Source organism: Apteryx mantelli, chromosome 1 (assembly GCF_036417845.1).
Source record: "Apteryx mantelli isolate bAptMan1 chromosome 1, bAptMan1.hap1, whole genome shotgun sequence".
Classification (NCBI taxonomy): Eukaryota; Metazoa; Chordata; class Aves; order Apterygiformes; family Apterygidae; genus Apteryx; species Apteryx mantelli.
This window is the reverse complement of record NC_089978.1, coordinates 32,307,325-32,323,431: the sequence shown is the minus strand read 5'-3', so window position 1 is coordinate 32,323,431 and position 16,107 is coordinate 32,307,325. Positions and strand designations below refer to the sequence as shown.

Genomic DNA, 16,107 nt, shown 5'->3' with positions numbered 1-16,107 from the left:
TCAGCTGCACACTTCCGGACATACTTATGCATCAGGTCCCTCACTACAACAAGAGGTTAACCCCCCTTCTGAAAGTGATATAGGCTTTTACTGTATCAGGTATCTTGGGGGAGCTGGATCTTTGGGCCTTTAATTTCTACGTACAGAAATCTGTGTCTCACTGATTCACTTGTGGATCCTTGTGAATCCTTATCTCAGCCATGAGCTTGATCAGTTGTCAGTATACAAAGCAACATCAACACAACACAAGCTAATAACAGAGCTGAGGAAGTACTGCAGAAATAATCTGAAGAGCACATGCTGATAAGACTAAGAAATTCACATCAATTACTAGGACCCTATTCATTTTTTTGCACACAGCTGTATGCACAGCATTCCATTCCCAAGAAAGCCAGCAGAAAGGAAAAATAGCATGAATACTCATGCAAGTCTTTATTCACATGAGTATTTGCACCTGAATAGCATGTACTGCCATCTCTGATGGCTCTTTGTAGGCCTGGGAGTATAAATGCTCTCATGGAATTTAAGAGACCCAACGCACATCACAAACAAGTTCTCTTTGCAGAGTGTCTATGTTCCACTATGCCTGCATGATTATTTTGGTGAAGAGTACAGAAACTTTGTTTAGAAAAAGCAAAAAACAAAAAACCTCATTCATGGGTACTTAACACAGAATTAGGGTTATATTAACCAAATTAGTTATTCATTACACAGACCTTTCTCAAATCTAAGTCTTACCAACATCATCCAATACAATCTGATACTTCACTCTTGACCCCTCATTTTTTCAGGCAATTCTCCTTGACAGGTATTTCTAGGTTTATAGTGTCTAATCAGAATTTTAAGCTCAGAATAGTACTATCTGACTTCCTCTATCACCAAAGCACCACAAACAGTTCCAATATGGTAAAAATAACAACTCTACTGATCTATATGCAAACTGTATTGTGTGTCCTGTCAACTCTATTTATTTGTGCATGCACAGAACCAGACTTCATATCTTGCTGCCACAGTATAATCACAAAAGATTCAGAAAACATACAGTACTAGTAAATACAAAGTTTTGCACTCATGAGATAGGTATCCAGCTCGTAACATTCAAAGATTAAGAAAACATTTGGGTACAAACAATTAGTGGAAATACCTCAACAATTTAACTGGGAAGCATGATTCATTCTTACTAAAACACCTTTGCTACTGATAAATATATTGCTAAATCTGTAACTTAAAATGACCTTCTAGTGCAATTTTTAGAAATATTTGTTGTACCTCTCATTTCTCTGGGCAAAGCTGGAACTGGGAACACACTATGCTGGTTTTATTGACAAATGTTGAAATGACATGCTGCGAGACACAGGTAAATTCATTTTCTATTTCTATAGCCCAGTTTTCTTACCTGTAAAATGGCATTAACTGTACCCTTGCTTCTTTTATGAAACATCACCGCACAACTTATTTTCAGGTGAAAAACATACTCTCTTTCCATTTTCATAAATAGATGGTAATAATCATTTATTCATCTCCATTATTTTATACAGATTGTCTGTGTCACCAATGGTAAAAGAAGGGTTGTTTTTTAAACAAGAGGTATAGGTATACTTTGCAGTATGACAAATGCATTCTTACACTGTTTAAAATGAGAAATAAGCAAATTTCTGAGCTGTAAAAGCAGGTTTTTCTCATATTTTTGGTCAATTTAACAGCTGTTTTGAATGTTTTTCCATTTCAAACCTTCAGCTTTGAAGAAGGCAGCCTTTTCCGTATTTTCAAGCAGAATCTGAATTCTCTTTCCAAGTCTACATCAAGCTAAATATTCTTAAACATATCAAACTTCAAAAAAAGTTGTTTGCTTTTTGCAGTTAGATGAAGTGCTAAGAATTTTTTTAAATACTGCCTCCTTCCCTAGAAACACAAGAAGTTTAATTCCATAAGAAGCACTTTCATCTCAGTAGTCTTTCAGGGCAAAGAACCACTGTTCAAGGCATTGTTCAGAGATATCAAAGGGAAAGAGGGCATATGCCTTCCCTCTCCCTTCATATATAAAAAATAATATAGAATCATTCAAAGTTTAAAGAGGTGACAAACTTGATTACAGAAACATGACGGTATGTGTCAACTGGTATAGAGACATCACCTCAGAGATGAATGTTTCACAGAATGTAGATGATGTCTCTAACCACAGCAGGCAGAGCACATTTCAAGGGAAGACTACAAAACTGCTCTCCAAATTCCCCTATCTTTATATTGTAACGCTGAAGAGGGCATCAATACTTTTGAGTTGAAAAGTTCTACTCCGTGTTGTTGTGTGAAAGCAAGGCTAAAAGGGAAGAGAATTTGGGCCTCTGAGAATGAAAAGACTCTTAAAACAGATGCAGAAAATCGTAAGGTGAAAGGCTTAGAGAAAGTTGTTTATATTTGAAAATTTCAGAATCAGATAATTTCTAAAAATATTTAAATAAGTTATTCATTTGTGTAAATGCATTAACTCAGGAACAGCCAAAACAAAAACAAATATCCAGTATGAAGGTTTTCTTTACAATAAAAATTCTTCTAGGAAGTATATTAAATACACGACAAGAGGAAAATAATTTATATTTATGGGCATCACATTTTAGAACAATGTCTTAGCCATTAATCATTTATAAATGATTCATAAAGAAATTAAATACGATATTCCATAAAAGAATAATCTGATTTACAGTTTAGATGTAAGGCTTCACCATAACATCTCACACCCTTCACTTGTCTCTTTGTATACCCAAGTTGAGCAATCTGTACTTACTCTGCTACCAGAGTAACATAGCATGATGGTCCTCAAAAATACATCTAGCATTCAGGTTTACTTTTTAAGGTTCAGCAAAATAATATCTGCACTATTACTAAAAAGCATCCTATTATTTGTCACAGTCAAAGCAACTGAAAAGCTAGGAGAAATATGTTAAGTTATATTTGTCATGTTAAGGTTGAGGGAATGGATAAATTACACCTTGCAAAAGAAAAAAAAAATGTAGTCGCCAGTTATGCCGTCATATTACTAGTCATTGAGCACAACAAGCAATTCCAAATCACTGACTAGAAACACAGTCCTTCCTTTTAACAAGGTATATAACTTCCGCGTGAAAAAATCAGGAAAAATCGTAAGAAATATCAATCTCCATAGCTATCATGTGCATAAAAACTATTTGCTTTACAGAGCTCAAGTTGATTCAAAATACTGAATTTAATACTGATGTCAATTATATCCCTTAGTTTCCTTATGCACCAAGTAGAAATCAGGAAAAAAAACAAAAAACAACTGCCCTGAATAACTGATTTTCATCCACAAAACACTGTCAGAAACCTAGCATTTGACAACACAATCATCTGGTGTTGCAGTTAACGCATTCGTTCTGCAGACAACAGTCACAAGTACTTACTAAAAATACAGGTATGTTTCCTAAAGGTAATGTGAAGCTTTATTTAAGATGACAAAGCTTTTGTAACAGTGCAGGGTGCAGGTTTTCAGTACGAAGACATTCAGAAGATTTGCTGCTCAAAGAGGATCTTTTCAAACCCCGGTGGAGGTGTGTGATAAAATTCACTGAACTGACAATCCAGAATGGCACTGTCATCAACTGCAGAAGACAATCAAAGAGAAGGAATTAGAGACAGAACACTTGTATTTTGATCCGCTATTACACCACCTTACTAAATTATATACATGGAAATACTATGCTCAGATCATGAAAATATTCTCCAATACATCAATTACATTAACACAATAAAAAGAAATCTCTTCAGAAAACTAGCTAAATCCCTACACACATACCCAAGAAGGGCTGATCATCTCTCTTTTCTGCTATTTACTTTAGTCAGTAACAGTCCCTGATGAAGTCATTGTTTTCTCTGATTTCACTGGGTGCGTTAGCATGGCTTCAGACAATTCTTCCCAAATTTTCTACTCTATTTCTCTGGAAATCTACAAATCAAGGACACTACCAGATAAACATCGCAGGGTTGTCCCCTCCTCAACTGCATATTTTTCTGTCTACTTCCTAATTTTTCTGCAGACTTACAGGGTTTTAGCTGTCTGCAATAGCTGGTGTCAGCTCATCTGTTTTAGACTGTGATACCAAGAGAGCTTTCTTCACTGCTTTTTTAAGTTGGGAGTTAATTGTGTTTTAAAAACAGTACCTCTCCCATTTTTGGACCCTCTGCATAATCTGAAACAAAAGTGTTATTAGCCTTCGATGCATAAGATTAAAATGAAACTGCTGAGGATTTTCACAGCAATGCTTTCAAGCACTGCCTTAGCAAACTGAAATATCCAACCAGTCAGAAAATTACGATCTCTTTCAAAGACATTGTCTTCTAAGATCTTCTAAGACCTAAACCTGATATGATAGTAGCATTAGATCAAAATAAAAAAGCTTCATCTCCACATTTTGGGTTGGAATTTAGATATCTCAGAGCCAAGATAGGAAACTTTCCTTACCAGACTCAGTTAAAACTACTGTTAGTGAACTTGTACAGTTCTACATCACTTTATGTGGTGGTGGTAACTTTGCATCTCACTTATGCGCAAGTGCCTGAGGTATACTTGCTGTGAAGAGCAACCTGCAAGCTCACTTTTCTGTTTTACTTTTTCAAACTTGACACCATGTTCGTCTACTCATTCATGTTTTTTCTAAAAGATATCTATAGCTCTAGTTTGAATTATGGATTGAAGTTTGAATTATGGATTGAACTAATGCGCAAGAAACTCTCTTCTCTGTGTTCAAATCCTTTCACTTGACTAGAAGTAGTAACATTAAACTAAGGATATTTACATTAAAAATTTATACCAAGTAAGTGTCACGCAAATGCAATTTGCAGGCTTCGATTGTTACAGCAATATATAGGAAACATAATAATTATTACGAAATTATGCCCACTCGTGAAAGATGATGATAAGAGTCTAGCAATAAAAGGTCACTGCATTCCCCAGGCACATGACTCCTATAGTCTGAGGAAACAAGGACCTACAATAGGCTAAAATGCCACCAAATATTTTCTGAAAGCAACCTGCATTCGCTATGCTATGTAACACTGTTTCCAAAATCAAGGGAAGATGCAAGCATCAACTACCACACACAGCATCTATTCTCGCACCACTCGCCGAGTTTTCGACACAAGGAGAAACAACAGTGCTGCAGGCCTGCCGCTATTTGCCACTGTATTTTAGCAGCGCCACCATGTGGTACAAGAACAGATCACAGAATGACAATATGGAACAATTTTCACTCCTAATAGCTTAGAAAGAGGCAAGCTGTTAGCAGAATTTATACACTTCAAAGGCACCACAGCACAGCTAGAGTATTTACCTCCTGTTCATGAACTGTAATATTAAGAATGTGTCAAGATATAAATCGGAACATGCCAACAGTTCATTAGCAACCATGAAATGAAATAATTATCCGTGCCATGTAGCACAATGACATCTCAAGAGCTAAGCAAGTTTCGAAGAGGACAGTACTTAGACAAAGCTTACAAAGGAATAAAGATAACCTGGAGAGGGCTGTAGGTGTAATACAGGGAATTCAGTGAGCAGTTATCATTTTCTGTGAGTCACAAGCCAACCCGGAGTTTAGTGCGATTACGCACAGAGCAAGGGGAAGTGCCGTCTCTCAGATGAGATGTTAAACAGAATTCGGATTACTTGGGAACTACAAAAACACCGCCAAGTTAGAGAAGAGTAAATTGTTAACACGTGTCTTGGCCAAATTCCAACTTCCATAATTCATAAATTCTTTCTTAAACTGCCTATGCAGAGATTAATTGCACATGGTATTCGTTTCTTGTTCAAAACTGTTGTCTCATACTGATGGTTGCTGGCATAATAGCTACCACAATTCACTCACCGATTGTTGGATTTCAGAACTGGGTATCAATTTGTTACAGGAGCAAAAAGTTGTACTACTACACAGCAAGCAGCTGAACTACTACTAAAATAAGAAAATTTAAACAGCAATTCACAACCTACCCATATTTGACATCAAATGCATTTATAAAGTATGTGAAATTAACAGGCATAAATACCAAGCTTCAGAGATCAACTGGATTAGCGCGCTTGTCTACACTAGGTTGGATTTCTGTTGTTTCTTTTTTTTCATTTCAGGAATTTTTAGACTGCAGAAAGTCCGCAGCTTGTTGGATGTAGTCATTTTGTAACAAGTCAGTAAACAGTGCCCTTGTTTCTAGCTATTAAGCAGCATTAAAAATGAGGTGAAAATATACTTCTGTGTTTTCCTAATTCCATATACCCACACAATTAATAGTTGTTGTTGCCATAAATGAGTGACTGATGGAAAAATGTGTGTTCCATGCAAGTAAGGAGAAGAATACATAACTCTGGAGACAGACTTGACACAAAGATGCTGTGTACTGTGAAAGGGTTTGAAAATCTTTGACTTACCATATACCACTGGATAGACAGTCCCTCTGATTCCTGAAGCTGGACAATGCATGTTCTTCCCATTTAAATACACATTTAACTCTACATGATCATATGTAATGCCCTACGAAGTTGAGAACATTAACAAAAAAAGCATCAACATGTTTATACAATGAAAACTGCTACTTATTCCAGCTTTCTTAGCCACAGGCAGGTTTTAATACCATTATGCAAACCACAGCATGCCAGAAAAACTGACTTAAAATATTCTTGCAAAGAACTGGAAGTTAATAAATTACAATAACATTCTTATTTTCAAATACTTGGGATTCCTTAATGCTCATTCAGTTGGGATGCAGTACAGTATTGCATATCGTATCTGACCAAGGACAGTTTATAAAGTAAATTTCCAGATTATTTTTCACCACATTAAGGAATCATAAAATTTCCAATGATTTTGAATATTAAGCAGTTTGTAGTCTGCCTGTTTATATTTCCCTATGGAAACAATTTTAATAAATAATGATGTTATGAATTCAGTTTATCTGTTCATCCCTCCCTATGAAAACCTCCCCGTGCTCTTTTTCTCTGCCAGCAGTAACAGAGCACAGTTTGATACACAGTATTATAAACATGCAGATTACAGAGCAGAAAGCAAACACTAGCAAGGTAATAAATTACTTATTTGTTAGCTATATGATTTTTCTGACTGCTGCTGGTATGGCTGAGTGTGACAATTTGTGTTGTTATTCACTACTTCAGAAATCTATTTTCATGACAGAACACAATAAAAGGAAATTTAAGAAAACTGGGGATTTAGCAAAGTAACACAGCAGCTACTTTTTTTGTTTAATTGAAGCTATTCAGACTAAATGGGCTGACCAAATCCTAAAAGAGCCTGCAACTCTCCAAGAAAACAATTTCAGAAGGGAACTAAAAGAAGGATGCAGTGTCTGAGGGTAAAGGGTGGAGGAGTCAACATGAGCTGTTTGGGCTTCTAAGAGCTTACATTTTTAACCATTGCTATATGGAGGCAAGATAACCTAAGAAGAAAACCTGATGGTGAGAAATGATCTAAATTTCATTGCTCTCATGTATTTTTGAAAATTAATCTCTAACATTGAGAAAATGGCAGCAATTAAACAGAACCCTCTGAACACCGTGTCATTTAAATCATTTTGAGAAACTGCAAACAGCAAGGCACAAAATAATTAGATGCTCATTTTGTTCTCATTTGTCAAGCATCTTCTGAGTGAGAATCATCCTCCCTGTCCCCGTTTAATCTCTCTCTCCTTCCCTATAAAGGTTTGGCCAAAAATACAATTCATCTATCACCTAGGAACTATCTTTGTTCAGCTCTGTCCCTCTAACTATTAATCAGTTAGCTACAGGATATTAAGTTCAGCTGGACATGTTGCATAATTATGTAACGCATTCTAGCACGTTATTTATTCAGGAAAGTCCCACCTCAAGCAATGTGTGATCCTTGAGGTGGGAGTTATCAACTGGGTAGATACAGCAACCAGATTGCAACAGAGCATTAGAAGCTACTTTTCAAACACTGGTAAAGTCTATCCCCCTTAGAAACACATGAATGCTGAGACCAAAGTCCACTGAAATCCAGACTGCTGATCCATTCAAATATAACAGCAGTTTATGTCACCACTTCCCAAACTGAGCAATGCAAGCCAAACAATAATTCAACTGAAATGATCAGTCTGACCACACAGCTGCAAATAGGAAAAGTCTGGGAACAGCTGCTGAAGATAAAGAATCCTTAAGAAACTCACCACCACATCGCCCTCCTGAGGAAGGTTGTTTGCTGGCAGTCTATTTTTCTCCTCGTTGTTATAATAGAGAGCTCCATCATTCCTCATCACCAGACTATGGACATCTCGACCAAGAGGAATTTGATTCAAGTTTGCTTTTTGGGTTGCAACTCCAATACCCCAAACCCCTAAAACGTAACGTTAACATGATGATAAGTTATTCATTTGAAGACCGTTTGCAGCAGGACAGCATAAAGAACGTGTTTTTAAACAACTGCCAGGGAGATCTTAGCAGTTAAATTCTATTGGAAATACCAGCAGTCACAAAAGACTGAAGAGACAGCATGTATCGTGAAAAAAGAAGGATCCAGAGAATTCTAAACCACTTAATCTTTTCTTCCCAGAAAAATAACGGAAACAAACTCCCTGTGCTAAACTAAAAGGAGGTAAAAAATAAATCCAGCTAGCATGGATTTGTCAACAACAAATCAAGTCAAAACAATGTAATTTCCCTTTTCAGCTAGCTAGACTAACCCTAGGGATAAAGGAGATATGGTAAATATGACAGATCTTGATTTGGTAATGTTTTTGAACCTCATACGACATTCAAATGCTCAAATTAGGAAAATATGGTCTAGATGAAGTTACTGCAATGTGAATGCACAACTGGATAGAAAACTGTATTCCCAGACTACTTATCAATAGTAGCCTGTCAAATCAAAAGGATGACTCAAGTGGGGTTTGAGGCTTTGTATTACATGCCCAAGGTCAGATACTGTTCCGTATTTAGATTAATGACTTGGATAATGTGACAGTGTGCTTATTAAACGTGCTGCCAATACCAATCTGACAGGATTGCAAACTCTTCCAAGGCTGTTCAAGTTTTGCATGATGCTGACAAATTGGTTTAAAGGGCTGAAATAAGGAGCATGCAGTTGCTTTAACTGAACTACAAAGAACAGCAGGTAAGTAGGAATAATAAACTGCACAAATACAATACTGGCTTGGCAACCAGTTCACAGAATATAATGTGGAGATTATTATAGACCACAGGCTGAATGGCACCACAAGTCTATGTCCTACTGTTGTGAAAAAATTCTGGATGTGTGGCATGTATAAATCAGACGCATCGTATGTAAAGTAGATGAAGGACTTGTATTCTCCTGCTGCTGCAGCTGGAGCACAGCAACCATTTTAAGCATCACACCTCAAGATGAATTAGATCCATTAGAGAAATTGTGGAAGAAACAGCAAAAACAATCAGAAATCTAGAAAACATGATCTGTGAGGAGACAACGAAAGACATGAGACTGTTTAATCTACAGAAGACTAAAATGAGGCAAAAATATACAGAAATTAGTTTCAGAAGACAGAATCGCAGAACAATTTATTCTAATACTTACATGTTCAGAGTGAAGAGGATCAGATTGTGAAAAAGATTCAGATGTGACTCAAAAAAAAATTTCTAATAGTCAGGCTACATGAGCCTGAACAGATTGCCCAGGGACAATTCTGTGATTCAAAGTTAAGCTAAGTGCTCTACAATTCTCCTGCCTTGGGGCACAGGAATGGACAGGATAGGGCTCACAGGGACCACAAGAGTTTACTTCTGTGTTTTTAAACTAAAGCATAAGAACATGGATACTGTGTTTGTGTGAGTAATGACCATGGGTGAAGAACAGAATCACAGAATCACAGAATCGCTGAGGTTGGAAGGGACCTCTGGAGATCATCTAGTCCAACCCCCCTGCTCAAGCAGGATCACCTAGAGCACATTGCACAGGATTGCATCCAGGCGCGTTTTGAATATCTCCAGAGAAGGAGACTCCACCACCTCTCTGGGCAACCTGTTCCAGTGCTCTGTCACCCTCACAGTGAAAAAGTTTTTCCTCATGTTCAGATGGAAGCGTCTGTGTTTCAGTTTGTGCCCGTTGCCTCGTGTCCTGTCGCTGGGCACCACTGAAAAGAGTCTGGTCCCATCCTCTTGACACCCTCCCTTCAGATACTTGTACACGTTGATAAGATCCCCTCTCAGCCTTCTCTTCTCCAGGCTAAACAGGCCCAGCTCTCTCAGTCTTTCCTCATAAGAGAGATGCTCCAGTCTGACCACACAGCTGATTCTACCCCAATAGAACGGATATTAAAATTGCCAAGTTAAGACTGTGCTGGGGTTTACAAGATTTAACCACGGTCGGTCAAACCAACTGCAAGGTGTTTTGGACAGGTTTGCCCTCACACTGCCTGCACTCCAATCCAGCTGAATGCAAACAACCGTCACCCAAAAAGCACAGTATTAGCTCCAGCTAATATTGTAATGACCAGCAAGACATCTTTGGACTAACACTCCCTTCTTCCATCCCCCCACAAGCTTAGAGGAAGAACGATTTCATTTTTAAGGTGTTTGCCGTTTATAAAAATACAGGCTTAAATATTAGAATACAGACAACTCTGAAGTCCACTCTGTACTAGTGAAGCCGGCTGTACTAATAAAAGCATGGCGTTTCCAAATCTCTTTCACTTCCTGCCACTTTCCATTACAAGCCTGCACAAACCAACCAAATAAATAAAGAGTGTGCTGAAAGGCTCCTTCTTGATAAGGCAGTGCCTGAATAGGTGCCATGCCCTCAGCTGAAGAGCAAAGTGTGGCACAAGTGCTTCCCTTGCTGAGGCAAACACAGTGCATATTAGAAGCAAATAAAGGTAGACAAAGAGCTACAGATATTGCTGGATAAACTGCACTAGTTAAAAAAATAAAAAGAACACTTCAGAGCTGCAGGGTTTTACCAAAAAACATTTCTAAAATATATTAACTGAAAAACATACTTATAACAACATACAGAATAGTATAATGTTTTAGCATTTGCACCTCTTTGGTAAATAGACGTACCATTCTTTTTAATAATTCAGAGCCACAATTTCGAAAACCTGAAATTTCTTTTTACTCAATGACAACTTATAAAACTCTCTGATGTTCACAAAGTTCAAGGATGCAATAAGAATGAGGTATGTGCTCAGTATTTGAGATACAACTACCAGCAGGCAATCTGACATATCATTCCAAGTTTAAAAGTGTAAATTTTTTGCTGACTAACCTGTGGACTGGATTTTAAACTCAAAATAGCTCTTGTTCTGATGCAAAGGTGCATTGGCTAAGCAGCCTCCCGTGCCACATATTCTTCTGCCATTTTTGACAATGACGACATCTGTTCCTGCAAAGAGAAAAAAGCCCACAAAACTTCAAAACCTTTTTAGAAATCTGGAGGCAGACCTTAAAAGTCCTAAACACTGACAGCAATTTTTTTCTTTCAACTCCAAGTAAGAGCTTCATTAGTCTGTGAGAATTATGATGATGGGCCATGCTTTGAAGTAAGAAAAGAAAAACTGTTTATAGGCTACTTCATCTTTCAGCTACGGTTTATTTATTTAAAATCTATACTCTGTTCTAATTTCGCCTCTTGGGTTTTAAGGCACCATGCTGATTACAACCTTTGCTCAGCCACATCAGAAGCATAACTTAAAATTTAGTCAGAAAGGGTTCACTGTGAGAAGGACCTAATCCCTGCACCCTGTCTCTACATGATGGAGAAAAAAAATCTGCAAACAGAAGGAAAGGCACACTGGGTAGAAATGTTTGAAGGAGTTGTAAGCCATTTAATTACTCTCTGAAACACACTTTTTATTAGAAACATGCCTTCCAATACAGAGGGAAAAAAAAAGATGTAATACTGGACACTGCTAAGTTCCCTTTCTTCAGTGGAAAACTTCAGCTTTAGGCACTGCTGCCATGGTCAAGAACATGGTAGATGGTCAATGTCCACCTACACAATTAAATAAAAATAGGCCCAGAATTGTGCTTGAGCACTGGACCCCTGGTTGTCCTCACTGCTTTCCTCCTAGCTCATTCCCTCAGCCTGTTGCGGATGATGCTGAATAACTCTCTCCATGACAAAGCCCAAGCACAGTTTTGTGGATAGTTCATTCCAGGGATCATTCTCAAAAAGCAGCGTGGACAAGACTCCAGCTGGTTTTGCTCCTTCCATTGTGATCTGTCTCCACTACAGGAGCTTGTCCCCCCTTTGCCCCAAGCTCTAAGCCATCGTCCCTTGCCAGGCTTGACCAAGATCTTCAGTCTCCATCAGGCAGCCTTCCTTTCTCAAAATATGTTCTCTGGAAGTGAGAAACACAGCCATGTACCTTACTTATCAGCTTAAACTGAACTTAATCCAAAATTATTTTCTGATTTCCTCTATAAACTCACTATTTCCATGAACAACGTCTAAAACAGCCTCACATTTTCTTGGCTCCTTGACAAACTGTGAAACAAATCTTTCTGACATAGCATCCAAGAATACCTGTACTTGAATGGTGAAAACAGGCAAATTCTTCTAACGTGAGTAGTTATAAACGTGAGTTTGTCAGCATAGTTAATGGCATTATGGGAGAAAACACATTTTAAAGGCATATGCACACCTCCACTCATTGTGGTAGGATTAAAATAGAGTGAAACAAAACTACACCTCCATCAACACAGCGTTCAGTCTCTTTGCAGGAAGGGCCCGGGCACCTCCGCTGGTACAGAGAGATGCTGCTGCTGCCGCCTGCTTATTCAGCAACACTGCAATTCGGGCATCACTGTACCTCCGGGTACCAGACACCCCAAGTGAGGCCCAGGCCCAGGCCCCCACGATGCCTCCCCTGCCGGGTCCCTCTGAGCCCAGCAGGCCCCGCTGACCCCTTGGAGCTTAACCACACACCTGCTTGTGGGTTGGGAGGCAATTTTGGTGTTTTTTTCCCCCTCTGAACGGGATAACCCGGGAAGGGCTCCCCGGCACCCCTCAGCGTCTGCGCGGGTCGCCGGCCGGCACGAGGCGCCAGGCCGGGGGCGGGGCGAGGCGCCGGGGCGGGGAGGGGGCGGGGCTCTCGCGCGGACCCGCCCCGCCCCCCGCGGCGCCTGGCGCCCCCTCCCCCCTCCCGCCGCGCGTCGCGGGCGGCCAGCGGCGGAGCGGGGGGGGGAACGCGGGCCCGCCCCCCTTACCCATGTGCTGCGTATCGAGCTGCACCGCCGGCATCTCCTTCAGCGGGATGTGCCCGCCGCCGCCGTCCCCGCACCAACGCAGGCAGCAGAACACGGAGGCGGCCATGGCTGCCCGCGCAGGCCGGGCCGGGCCAGGCCGAGCCGAGCCGAGCCGAGCGGCGCGCAGACGCTGACGAGCGGCGGCGAGCGCGGCGGGGCGGGGCGGGGCGGGGCGGGGCCGCGGCGCAGCGCCCCCTGCCGCGCGGGAGGTAGCGCCGCGGGGGCGCCGCCGCTTCCCCCTCCCTCCCCTTCCGCCCAACGGCCGGGCGCGAGGGTCCGGCGGCGCCTGCCGCCCCCTCGCTACCCCCGAGGGACGGGCCGTTGGGGATTAACAGTGGAACAAACGGGGCCGACAGGCAAAAACAGCCATAAAGCCCAGCCGCAGTAATGCCGCTGGTGCTGCCTCAGGCCCTGCTTCCGTCCCCGTGGAGCCTCGGCTTTCCTCTCTCCCCACGTCGCACCGTGGCAGGTACCGCGCTCCCTGAGGCGGCCGACGCCTTTCTTTCCATCCTGCCTTGGGCACCCCACGGATTTTTTGCCTCTAAGCTCTCACAAAATCAAAAAAAAACACTCCCTAAAAAGATCCCATTAAAAATGTGTCTTTTGGTAGGAAGTGAAAGTTCAAAAACATGTGAATAGCCAGCCAGAAATGTACTCTTTTTGTTTTTTTTTTCTTTTACAATTGAAGAATAAAGTCTGAATTTCTTGCTCACTTGATGCGACGCTTTACTCTTCAAGTCAAATGTAATCACAGTAAATGACTACTTAAAAAAAACCCGCACATCTAACAACTGCGGTGAGATATGCCAGGAACCTGCGAGCTGACAGGACAACAATGTGCAGCATGTGTTTCACATTTTGAAATCATGCTCACTATCCCCCCTTTTTTTTTATATATATATATATATACACACATATTTGGCAGATGGTAGATACCATGTCAACGAACTTTTAACAATCCTGTCCTGGGCCATGTGAAAATGGAATCCTTCTTGGAAAGTCACTGGTCAGTTATTCATGGCTCCAAGTAATGAGAACCACATTTATCTTCTTTACGTAATTTTTTTTTCTTGGAAAAATAAAAAAAAGGCAGACTCCTTGAAGCAAGACTTTCACACAATCTCGCCTGGCAGAGACCCTGTCTTTGGTCCCTGGGGTCTCTACACCTGTTTCCGTGGTCCCTGCGAGTCTGCCTTTTTCCACTGGTTGCGCTTTGCGTATGTCAAACAGCCGATGTCTGGCCTGCACGACAGCAGCTATTGCAGGCGCTCTGGAGAGGAAGACGCAACACGGGTCTGCTTCACGGTGGGGCAGGACCGACCCACACAGCACCAGTATGCTCAGTCTTGCCAAGGCTTTCAGAGTCCAGTGGAAAACATTCCTTCTCTTATACTTGGATATTCAAACCTTAACGCAGTGCCCTGATGCAGTGCTCCCAATGACAGCCCCGCGCCAGGGGAGCAGGGCAGAGACAGCTGGAGCTTGTGTTGGACCAAGCAGCCAAGGCCAGGCATCCGCCTTTCTCTGTGACACGCGTCCTCTTGCAAGATGATTGCGGGACAGGGTCAGCCACACAGCCATGTGTGTGTCCCGAGAGCGGCAAAAGGACAAGGTGGACACTCAGAGGATGATGAAAGCGTTGAGAAGACAACGTGTGGCTCCTGTTTGGCCCCTCTGCACTTCTCACAGGCTGCTCTAAAATGTGGGGAAGCCCTATAGCCTTTCCCCAGCCTATTCTGGCTATCTTTCAATATGTTTATAGGTTATAAGAAGGCAAGTTAGAAGCGTGCACCTTAATTTGCATCATTCCAGCACAGGAGATATTCTCTGTTTCACTATTTATTATATCATTATTCCAAAGTGTTACAAAAAGACTATAAAAGTTTATAGAACTTGTCACCCCTCTCAGTTCACTTACCTGTGCAAACAAGTTTTTTTTTCCAAAATAAAAGAGTGACTATCATTCTAAATCGAATAGGTGCCTCTTTCAGTGGATACAACTTTTGATTGTAACTGCTTATGAATGCATCTTCCAAACCTGTCTTGGCTAGTCAGCTTTAACTCTCAGTTTTTTAAGTCTTGTTTGCTTCTAGAGTGCTTTCTCATTAGTACAGTTGTATTCAACAGCTTTGGTGGAGCCTTTCTCCTGGTTTACTCAGGACCAATTGAACTGAGCAGTGAATACTGCCACATGTACTTGGTGGAAGGCCCGGATGCTATTACTGCACTTATTTTATTGCGAAGTACAGGGTCACATTTTAGAACCAGCTTTGTGTCCCTTTCACAGTGGCAGAATGTCCCTTAATTTAAATAGCTTTAGCTGGATTTGTAGCCTTTGGGTTACACAAGTGTTTCTCAAGTGATTTAGCAAAAGCTCTAGAGCTCTAGGACACGTAGTATCCAGCTCTGATGTGCTACTCCAACAAATATAGTAAAGAGTGATAACATGGCAGGTTCTTATTTGTCTACAGAAAAATATCCAGCAAATGTTGTGCTGTGAACTGCTGATCTACAATGTTTTGCAGACAGCAGACCATTTAAATATATATATTTAAAGCCATATTTATCTCCAAACCAATTTGGGATGAAATTGTTGTTTCTCATGATTTTCAGCTGGTGTCTCATTTTGTGGCATTTCACCTAGAAAGCTCCCTTAGAAAGCTCCCTTAACATTTTATTACCCTATATAATACGATGCAGCTAATCTAACCCATTTGGTACAAGGTTATCTATCTTAGGATTTTTTTAAAATGGATAGTCAAAAACCCTCGTTAAAAGAAATTTTCATAACAAGAAATACCTTATTGGCCTGGATGGGCTGTATCAGTCACACCCCTTTACTTGAAACATGA

At 40.7% G+C, this 16,107-nt stretch overlaps 1 protein-coding gene across 1 annotated transcript; it reads right to left on the bottom strand.

Annotated features, from left to right (window-relative positions):
* Positions 1-1,495: 1,495 nt before the first annotated feature.
* SPRYD7 (SPRY domain containing 7) lies at positions 1,496-13,402 on the bottom strand. The gene is made up of 5 exons (XM_067291850.1): positions 13,217-13,402; positions 11,274-11,390; positions 8,203-8,369; positions 6,434-6,536; positions 1,496-3,614 (listed from the first exon to the last, which is right to left on the bottom strand). The coding sequence occupies exons 1-5, from the start codon at positions 13,320-13,322 to the stop codon at positions 3,517-3,519; spliced, it is 591 nt and encodes a 196-aa protein (XP_067147951.1). The 5' UTR covers positions 13,323-13,402; the 3' UTR covers positions 1,496-3,516.
* Between the last annotated feature and the right edge of the window lie 2,705 nt (positions 13,403-16,107).

Coding starts and splice junctions, on each gene's coding strand:
- SPRYD7 (XM_067291850.1), bottom strand. CDS start 13,322: ATGGCCGCCTCCGTGTTCTGCTGCCTGCGTTGGTGCGGGGACGGCGGC. Junction 8,370..11,273: donor GTTTAAAATCCAGTCCACAG/GTTAGTCAGCAA, acceptor GTTACGTTTTAG/GGGTTTGGGGTATTGGAGTT. Junction 3,615..6,433: donor TGTCTATCCAGTGGTATATG/GTAAGTCAAAGA, acceptor TGTCTTCTGCAG/TTGATGACAGTGCCATTCTG.